This window comes from Mandrillus leucophaeus, unplaced genomic scaffold, assembly GCF_000951045.1.
Source record: "Mandrillus leucophaeus isolate KB7577 unplaced genomic scaffold, Mleu.le_1.0 Scaffold171, whole genome shotgun sequence".
NCBI lineage: Eukaryota > Metazoa > Chordata > Mammalia > Primates > Cercopithecidae > Mandrillus > Mandrillus leucophaeus.
The window spans coordinates 1,133,121-1,143,996 of record NW_012101710.1 but is presented as its reverse complement, the minus strand read 5'-3'; the positions used below and the strand labels follow the sequence as shown (position 1 = coordinate 1,143,996).

At 44.4% G+C, this 10,876-nt stretch overlaps 1 protein-coding gene across 1 annotated transcript in view; it reads left to right on the top strand.

Moving 5' to 3' along the window:
* The window catches only part of SDK1 (sidekick cell adhesion molecule 1), a 707,360-nt gene that overhangs the window by 345,785 nt on the left and 350,699 nt on the right, over window positions 1-10,876 (top strand). The window contains exons 6-7 of the mRNA XM_011976935.1: window positions 7,482-7,593; window positions 8,287-8,477. Of these exons, the coding sequence (XP_011832325.1) occupies window positions 7,482-7,593; window positions 8,287-8,477 (303 nt within the window). The remainder of the gene's footprint in view (window positions 1-7,481; window positions 7,594-8,286; window positions 8,478-10,876) is intronic.

The window sequence follows — 10,876 nt, the reverse complement described above, 5'->3', positions numbered from 1 at the left end:
TCTCCCCCATTGTGCATCGAGGGGGTCTTGCATTTTCTGTTCTGGCTGCCTGGAGAGCTGTGTGCCCAGCTGCCCACAGGGCTGCTCCCTTTCCTCTCCTCCTTCAGGGCAGGGTTCATTCCCCTACCCCACCCCTGCCTCCTGGTTGTGTTCCTAGCGCCGAGGCTCCGTGACCTGCTGTCTGTCTCTCATTCGCCTGCTCCCCAACCTGGAGCACAGTGTGGGCTGCCACAGAACGGGGTGTTCTCCATTCATCCAATTTTATCTGCAGTAATTCCACAGCTTAGCAGTTCGGGTTAACTTTGAACTTTATTTTTTTTTCTGTTTCAGAGACTTGATGTTCTTTAAATGTACTTTTTAATTAAATGCGACCTAGACAGCTTCTCTTTCCTCAGCCTCTTCTGTGAGTAAGGAGGTTCATGTGGGGGAAATTGACTAGGATTAGTCTTCGTTTCCCTCTGCTACATGTTCTTTATTCCTGTAACTACAAAGAGGCATCATCTGAAGTGTTTGCCTTTCTGCCTGTGAAGCTACCTGGCGCCCGTTGGTTGCTGACTTCTGCAGAAATCCTCTTTTGATTCAGTGTCTTCACCTCCAGCCACCTAAGACCAGCCTGGGAAACGTTCAGTTGAGATCGCTGCTGTAAAGTCTCAATTAAGGAAATGCTTGAGGGAAGGAGTGTTCTAGTTCATTTAATTTTTGCTTAACAGAGTACAACCAGTGTTTTTGTTAGGAGGAGGCAGCATTATGTAAAAGAAAGATTATCAACTCTGGATGAAGACATTCCATGATTTAAAGCTTTTCTCTATCACATGAAACCATGTGACTTAGGGCCTCGATTTTCTCATCTGTAAAAGGGGGATAACAATCGTTATCTTACTGGGTTGTCATTATATTAAATGGCCAACATGTGTAAATCATTTACCAAGCTGTTTCGTGGCTACATGGCAGCTTGGCAAAATAGAATTCCTTTCTCTACTTTTGTTTTCGTTCTTGGAACTGAGGCTTTATTCATTGGTATGTGGCATTTTGTTAATGTAGGACGTTGAAGCGGAAAGTAATAATAGCGGTGGCTATTTTAGAATATCTATGATAAATTAATCATTGAGTATTTGATGAGTGTTTATTTTATCCCAGATATGCAAATAACAGAAATAAAGAAGTGGTTTCATTCTTTTTAAAATACTTAGATATTCTTTGCATCTTCTAAAAACTCAACTTGGGAAACCTTTTGGTAGAGAGGCATCATGGCAGGCAAAAAATGGCAAAGTCCATCCGTTGACTTCCTCTTGCTTACAAAAGGAGCAAAAAACCCACTCAAAAGCAGTAAAAGAGGAAGAGACTTACGTCCACAATGACAAAAAGAAAGGAAGAGGAGCCAGTACCAAAGAAGGATGAGAACAAACACCCAGAAAGAGGATCTCAGAGGGCGGCATCACAACCACCTGGGGAGAGGGCCTCAGCCTGGGGACACTTGGGGCAGACTTGGTCATGGAGGGGCTGGTTATGACAGAGAGCTAGAAGCAGGGGGAACCGTTGGTAGTTTGTATAAAGAACAGTCTATGTTATAATCCCAGCTACTCAGGAGGCTGAGGCAGGAGAATTGCTTGAGCTTGGGAGGTGGAGGTCAAAGTGAGCTGAGATTGTGCTACTGCACTCCAGCCTGGGTGACAAAGTGAGACTCTGTCTCACAAACAAACAAAAACAGTCTACTTGTTACCCCTCAAACTGTAAGCAGAATACTTAAGCTAGAATAAAAAGGTAGATGAACAAACAGAAGTCTATATAGATAATGAATGGCCCCAGAGAAAAGGCGTCCACATTTTGGGATTTGGGGTCCCTTCAGAATAGTTGTGAGTGTTTCACTTTATTAACGTGAAGTCGTCAGTTGACATCTCCTGGTTCATTCATATGTGTGAAAGGACACAGGGATCATTTGAAGAAAGCCCTTCCTGTAAAAGATATATCAAATTAACAAAGAGGGAGAAAAAAGATCCCAGAAGAACACAAAACGGAACTTCAGAAAGTATTTATACCCTCCAAGACATTTAGAAATGTATTTCACCTACAAAACAAGAACAGGATGCAATGAAAAATGAACACAGGACAAAAAGTTAGTCTTGGGAGTTACAATATAGTTACTGAAATAAACATCCAAAAGACAAGTTAGAAGATAAAGGTGAGGTGCTCTTTCCAAAATTAAAAAAAGGAAAATATTGGAAAAAAGTAAGAAGCATGTTGAATCAATCCAGAGTCCTAAAATCCAACCAATAAGAGCCCTAGAAAGAAAAAAGCAGAGAAAACAGAGGGGAGAAAATTATGAAGGAACTAACGCTAATGAGTGTGCATGTCTAGAGTGAAAGGACCTTTCAATTACCTAGCACAATTTATAACCCCCCCACACACACTTAGATGCATTTTATTTTATTTTATTTTTTTTTTTGAGACAGGGTCTTGCTCTGTTGCCCAGGCTGGAGTGCAGTGGTATGATCATAGCTCACTGCAGCCTCAACCTCCTGGGCTCAAGCAGTCCTCCCACCTCAGCCTCTCAAGTAGATGGGACCACAGGCACAGACCACCAAACCTGGCTAATAAAAAAATTATTTTTGTAGACATGGGGTTTCACTGTGTTTCCCAGGCTGGTCTCAAACTCCTGAATTCAAGTGATCCTCCCACCTCAGCCTCCTGAGTGGCTGGGACTACATACATGTGCCACCAAACCTGCTAATTTTTTTTTTCTTGGATAGAGACAAGATTTTGCCATATTGCCTAGGCTCATCTCAAACTAGCCACTCACCTTGGCCTCCCAAAGTGCTGGGATTACAGATGTAAGCCACTAAGCCTGGCCAAAAATCATTCTTTACTTCATTCAAGAACTTTGAAAACTTACCTTTTCTTAAGTTATTTAAGGATGCTCTAGTTAAGTGAGGACATATGCCAAGAAGGAGACAGTGAGGTCCAGGGAACAGCGGGTGTTACCCAAGAATGCAGTGGAGGAGACTCTTAGAGTGACGAGTCCACACCGAACAGGAGAGGGAACGTCTGTGTTTAAAGGGAACTCGGTAGATTGCCTTCATGTGGATAAAAGAGAACAGTACAAAAGGCTGTAAACAGAGTGCAGCGGTTTTCGCCACTCTCACACCAGAGGCATGCTCTTCTCTATTTAGCCCTTTGTGCTAATATTTAACTCTGTGTCTTAACAATATGTGTCTATTGCTAATTCTGCATTTACCAATCGTAGACATTACCTATTGACCTCCCGCTGTGACAGATGAGCTTTTTAACTCATGCGTCTTCACACATCCTTCTCAAAATATAGTCCAAACAGTATGTGTAGGCCTTTTGTTGTCTACCATTATAACTCTAAGGTATATACATGAGCATGCACACACACACACACACACTTCTTTATTTCTTGTGCTACTGGAATCAGTAGCTTTTCTCTCCCTATTGTGTAATGGGAAGCCACCCTTACCCTCAGTTCTCTTCTGCTCTTCCACCTCACTCCGTCTTCTGTAGTTTTATATCGCTGAGGTTAAAAACATTTACGTGGCCGGGTGTGGTGGCTCAAGCCTGTAATCCCAGCACTTTGGGAGGCCGAGACGGGCGGATCATGAGGTCAGGAGATCAAGACCATCCTGGCTAACACGGTGAAACCCCAGCTCTACTAAAAAAATACAAAAAACTAGCCGGGCGAGGTGGCGGGTGCCTGTAGTCCGAGCTACTCGGGAGGCTGAGGCAGGAGAATGGCATAAACCCGGGAGGTGGAGCTTGCAGTGATCCGGCCACTGCACTCCAGCCTGGGCCACAGAGCGAGACTCTGTCTCAAAAAAAACAAAAACAAAAACAAAAAAAAATAAAAATAAACCCCAAACATTTACGTTCTGTTTCCTCGGCAGAATTACATCTGGCATTTTAGACTATAGATTAATTCTAAAGTTGAAAAAAAATACAGTGTTTATATTATATTTACTATGTCAAGATTATCATCTACTGCACAGCTAGACAGTATAGAGAGATTATATTTCTTTCTTCTACAGATTTTTTTTCCCCTGGGATTTCTAATTGCCTTTCCTTTTAAAAAAATGTATTTGCATATGTGTGTGTGTGTGTGTGTGTGTGTGTGTGTGTGTGTGTGTATTTTTGTAGACATGGGGTTTCACTATGTGTATCTTTTAAAAATATATACATATATATCTATGTATCTCTATAGCTATCTTTATATCACTTAAAAATATATATCTATATGTCTTTTAAAAATATTTACATATATTCATATATATATAAAACACAGGTAAATAACAGAAGAAGTAAAAATCCTGTTTGAGATCATCGTAAAGTGGTGTGAGCTAAAAGTTCATCTGTTGTAGCAGAAAGTCAATAGATAATGTCTCAGATTGGCTGAAAACAAGACATAGCAATAGATGCCTATAGTTTAAAGACATGGAACTCAAAACTAAGATAAAACACTAACAGATTTAGGGGAGACTGCCTTAGCGGGAGGGGGTATGGTTTTGTTTCATTTTAAGCCTCTCTGTACTGTTCTTTTTAATTTATGTGCACATACGAATTTGATTGAAATTTAAAACAATTTTTTGTAAAGGAAGAAAATATACCAGGATCATGTATTATAATGAGCACTCTCCTTGCTATTGGAATATCTGGATTCTGGTCACTTACGTAATATTCTACTGAAATGTTTTTGTGCAGTTTCAGTAGAAAATGCATAACTTTGCCATCAGAAGACCTACATAACCTTGACCTTGCTGTGGTAGTGATCTTGTGTGTGTATTACCATTGCTTTTTATTTATTTATTTGTTGTTATTATTATTATTATTTTGAGATGGAGTCTTGCTCTGTCGCCCAGGCTGGAGTGCAGTGGTACGATCTCAGCTCACTGCAACCTCCGCCTCCCAGGTTCCAGCGATTCTCCTGCCTCAGTCTCCGAAGTAGCTGGGACTACAGGCGTGGGCCACCATGCCCGACTAATTTGTTTTTTGTATTTTTAGTAGAGACAGGGTTTCACCGTGTTGGCCAAGATGGTCTCGATCTCCTGACCTCCTGATCCGCCTGCCTCAGCCTCCCAAAGTGCTGGGATGACAGGCGTGGGCCACCATGCCCGGCCACCACTGCTTTTTTTAAGGCTCTAGGTGAATCAACACGAGGGACAGCTTCCTCTTCCTGTGGTGGGGCTGAACCCTGTGATGGAGGGGCGTGTGTGGTGCCTGTGGCGCTTGGCCCTGTGGGGCTGTGAACTCAGCCTTGGGGCTCATTTGTCCATAGCACAGCCCCTTGGGGTCTGCCAGGAGCTGAGCCCCCACCAGTCTGGGGAGAAGGGAGTCAGTGGCCCAGGGACCGTCCTCCTCAGGCGTCATCCCCAGCCCTGAGCTCAGACTTCCTCATCTGCCACCATGCCTGAGGAGTGATTAATGCCAAATTAGCACCCTGCTCAGTGACCTTTCGGCATTAGCCACGGCCTCCCTTCACTTCTCATAACTATTTGCAAATATTAGCTTCTCCGGTCGTTTCTCATCAGCGACTTTCACAGGTGACAGGCAGGCCGTTAGTCTGATTGGCATTCCGTTCATGTCCTTTGCCCCATCGTGAGTGCATCTGGACTCCGCCATCTCCTCAGAAATCTGATAACCAGCCCAAGAATCTCGGCAATTTTACAAAGGGAAGGCACCAGCAGGAAGGTGTCCGGAGAAGCTTCGAGGGTCCGCTACAGAGTTGGAGAGTCTCGAGACAGGGAAGGCTGCCTCAGCCCCCCAGGGACCCAGGGCTGAGTGAGAGTCAGCCTCATATGCCATCAACATAGAGGTTTTAAAACATTAATTAGTTGACTCTGTCTGCATCAAGCTTCTGTGTTTCTTTGAGGATTCACATGCACCTTTAATACAAAAATCACACACTGCTTAGGCAGTGCAAGCCAGAGCACAGAACTGTGGGAAATCAGTGTTGATGAGAAGTCAGTCCTCTCTCTCCCGTTGTTCTCTCTCAGTGGCCCTCACCCCACCGCCGGCCCGGCAGGCTAGAACCTTTCAGTTGCCAGAATCTTCCTCCGCGGCTCACAATGGTGGCGACTCCCTTCAGCATGAAGCCCAGATGAAGCATTTTGGATTTGCAGTCATTTCCCTTTATTTTTATTTCCAGCCTCTTACATCTCCGCCCTTTATTGAAATCCCTGTTCTAGAAATGTTGGATTGGTCTTCATTTTCCCTAAATAAACAGTAGTAAAGTGTACTGCGGGTAGTTTAATTTTGATGTTAAATGTATTTTAGAGAAAAGCGACCAAAAGTATGTCCTATTTTTTTCTCCCTTGTCACCAGAAGTATGAGCTAAATTATTTATAGTTTGATACTCAAAAAACATAGATTCAGGATATTTACTTTTCAGAAAGGAAAAAGGGATTAAAACTCCAGTAACGGGACTGAACACTTTGTTAATTGAATATATTGGCTCCAAGGAAGCACATTTGGACAGGACTAAGAATGCCCACTGCTTTCCAATGACACCCGTACCTAACATAGTGGCTGATACACGAAATATTTGTGGAATTGAACAGATTTGGAAATAGCAGGTAGACTAGGTAACTCAGTAAGCAAAGTCTTAAATCAATAAAAGAAAAATAAAGCCAGCAAGCATTTTGGAAAATGCCAAACAGTTTAAATAAAGCCCCTTAGCCACACGACACACGAAGCAGTAGCGTAAGGCCCAGTAACCATGCCCTGTAGGACAGGCTGTGGATTGTGCCTGAGGACACTGGCTGTGCTTGGACCCCAGCTCATGTGGTCTGAGAAAGGCCAGGGACGGTGACCCCGCCCCAGAGCTTCTCATGGGGGTTCACGTAGGGCCGTGAGATTTGGGTTTCCTATTAACATGGCTCTGACCATGGTCTTCATTTGTCATGCTCCGATCATCCCATCTTCTAGCTGTCATTTCACTTTCTGTGGTTTCCATTACCCTCAGTCAACCATGGTCCGAAAACAGGAGAGTACAGCACAGTAAGATATTTTGAGAGAGAGGGAGGGACCACATTCGCGTAACTTTCATTACCTTATGTTGTCATTGTTCTGTTCATTATTAGTTGTAGTCAGTCCTTAGTGTGCCTCATTTACACATTTATGACAGGTATGTATGCAGAGGGAGGAACTTGGAACAGACGCCCTTCCACGCACGGTGCGGTTATGTTCCCATAAATCCATCGGAAGTTGAAAATATCGGAAGTCATAAATGGGCTTTTGTAGCTCCGTTGTTAAGTCGAGGACTGGACTGAATGTGTGTGGCCTTTGTGCCATCATAAAGTTGAAAAATCCTGTGTGGAGCCATCATGCATCAGGGACATTTTGTGTCTAGGGATTGGTTCTTTCTTTGGTTTGAGGTATCCCCAGGGGTGTTGGAATGTATCCCCCTCAGATAAGGGTTGGGGGGAGCTCCTGTACTTAGAGTTTCATGGACATTTCTCTTTTCTCTGCCACAGGAGATATTGGCACACCTGAAACCACGGCCCCCACCATTGTGGTTCCCCCGGGCAACAGAAGTGTGGTGGCTGGATCCAGTGAGACCACCTTGGAATGTATAGCCAGTGCCAGGTACGAGGCGCGTCTCCTGTGAAACTCCCAGTAAATATTACATGACCTGTAACAAGCCGACCACAGAAGGAGACACTGGAGCATGAGGTTCAACATTCTAGCAACAGTGGTCTTGTTTGGCCAGATGGGCCAGGAATACGAGGTATGGGTAGATAAGGAAATGGACACATTGACATCTTCCAGAGTCCCCCACTGAAACAGGGCGGTGCTTTCAGTGTAGCTCTGGGTGGTAGTGGGGGGCTCCTCTGAGACACTCTCTAGGGAAGAGGGAGGAGTTGAGGCAGAGGAAAAAGTTCATTGCTCTTCTCTGTAGTCAGCCAAGGTGTTCTCTGCCTCCTTAGCGGTCGCTCCAGAATCAAGCTCGGATGATCCCGCCTTCCATGTCGTTGTGTCCCCTCGTAGTATTTATTTTAAATGTTCATTTCCTGAGCAAACGGGATCATTAGCACTTATGGTCCATTGCTGCGGCAATTAGCTACCCTTGCTCAATAGCCCTTGAGCAGAATGCATCGTCGATGCGTGCTGGGAGGGAGTAGAGTTGTATCTGGATTGATTTTTCAGTGTCCATTGTTCAACCTGCCATGTACCCTGGTAGAATTAGCTTCATCAAGCCTGTGCCGCATGCCTGAGATGATGACCATGGCCACCTCCATGAGTCACAGTCATTGTCATGAACGCCTTTCGTTCCCACAGGCCTGTGGAGGACCTGAGTGTGACCTGGAAGAGGAATGGAGTGAGAATCACCAGTGGCCTCCATAGCTTTGGAAGACGTCTCACCATCAGCAACCCGACGTCCGCAGACACCGGACTGTATGTCTGCGAGGCGGCGCTGCTGGGGAGCGCTTTTGAACCGGCCAGGGCGAAGGCCTTTCTTTTCATCACAGGTAAAGCCCGAGCCTCTAAGTGGTGTTGTCAGCATCTCACATAGCATCCGGCACTGACTCTTCTGCAGAAACAAAACAGCGTATTTCAGTGGCTTTATTTATCAGCCAGTGAAGGTGAGGTTGAGTTTATCTTCCAAATCCTTCCTAGTCTTTCCCAAGAATGTAAGTCCGTTAAATCCGAAGTGTTGATATTCTGAATCCTTCCAGGAAACGTCCTTCTGAATACTCTAGTCACAAAGCTTGGAAACAGAGCGGTGAAACCCCTGTCGTAGAGATCCCTCTCCTATTCTAGCTTTTAGGCCGCTAAGCTTTTCTATAGCTCTCTTACTTGGCTATCGTCATCAGTGTTCAGAAATTATTCTATTATTGCTGTCTGGGCGTGGTGGCTCACACCTGTAATCCCAACACTTTGGGAGGCCAAGGTGGGCGGATCACTTGAGGCCAGAAGTTTGAGACCAGCCTGACCAACATGGTGAAACCCCATCTCTACTAAAAATACAAACATTAGCCAGGCATGGTGGCGGGCACCTGTAATCCCGGCTCCTCGGGAGGCTGAGGCAGGAGAATCACTTGAACCCGGGAGGCGGAGGTTGCAGTGAGCCAAGATCGCACCACTGCACCCCAATCTGGGCCACAAGAGCAAAACCCCATCTCAAGAAAAAAAGGAAATTATTATTTTAGAAATTATTCTATTAATTATTAATTTAGCTGTTATTTTTTGACCTAGGAGACAAGGTAAAACTATTGGATGTTACCTTTTGTTAAACTTAAAAAAATAAATGAAAAGAGAACAGAGATGCTTCCTCAAACTGGGCAACATATTATTCCTGAACCAAGGAGAAAGAGGACATAAAATTAAGTACAATGGAGTTGCCCAGCTCTACATGCTGGAAAATATTAGTGTTTAGGGACTGTGCCTTGTACAGTGGCTAAGAAAATACTAAACTTATTATCAGTTTATGATGAGGTTAAATTGTGAGGCAAGGTGCCTTTATTTCTCTCATTTTTCCAGCAACTGTCATGCGTTTATTCTTCGTAAGTGGCTGTGATGACTATGAGAGCGGCCTGTGTTCCGCAGTGGTAGCCGCTGTTGATAAGAGGTAGCCTTGGAGGCCGCCTCTAGGAAGGAGAATCTCTTTTTCATCTCTCCTCTTTGGGAATAAGGGGAATTGAGAACAGGAAAACTCAAAGAAGAAGAAAACTCTCAGAGAGCCCCTTCAATACAAAAATTTGCAGTCTGCCACTTTGCAAGAGAAAAAAAAAAAAAAGCTGGTATTGTCCCATGAAATTAGCAAGAAAAGGAATACTGCACAAAAGGTGGTTTGCCTCGATCGCGTCCCATTTCTTTAATCATTCGGAAATGGCTCCATGTCCTGACTATGACTCTTGTAAATACAACGCAGTGCAAACCCGTCGGTCCCTCTGAAAGAAGCGAAAGGCTGTTAAAAGCATCCGAGGAAGCCGGCTTTGAATCACCAGTCACTGTCGATTCCACATGAGGGGCCTGAGCTGGTATTGCTACCTTCCCCATCCATGCTGCCGCTAGAGATGTAAATAACACATCCCATTCTCTGCAAAGACTTTTTTTTTTATCAAGGTTGATCTATAGTTATGTGAGCACAGCACATTATAGATTGAACCAAAATTAAAATTTTTGATGTGTAATTCTCTAGTAGACGGGACTATACTGTGTTCAAACATTTTAAGGGAATTTAAACAAGAGAAGAAATGTATCTCCCGGTAAATGTTTGTTGCAATCATCATTCCTTTTTAAAATATTTAAATCTATCTTAAGAACTTTGGTTTTGCATTTATATCTGATTGTTTTTGTGTTCTCTTGAGTTAGCACCTCTCCGTGGTCTGACTTTTAAAGGTACACGAACACACGTCACTAGTTTATGATGTTGATTTAAATCCCCTTTTATTCATAAGAATTTGCTGTGACAGGTAGGATTTTTGTGATTGGCGCAAACTGCAAAAACCCTGAAGAGAGTGTCTCTGTCAATTCCAAGGGATTTGGATGAGATTATAACCCTGCGCCCTGTGGCCGGAGCATTACTGGTTTCACAGGACTGTCACTGTGGACCTGTAGGAGCCACCCGTAGGAGCACACAGGCCAAAGACAGAGAAACAAATTGGCTCCTATTACTTGTATTTTATACCGATGACACAAGACAGGCTAGTTGTGCTGTTTGCCCCACCTGCCCGTCTGTGTTGCTTAATTTCTGTGGCTTGAATGGGAGCACAGAGGTCGCCTTCCAGGTACCACCCCGCCATTGGCTGCCCAGTCTTGTGGAGCAGCCCCTCTGTGCCCTCCACCCTCCCCTCCCGCCTCCCCTCTGTACCCTCCATCCTCCTCTCCTGCTTCCCCTCTAGACCCTCCCCTCCAGCCTCCCCTC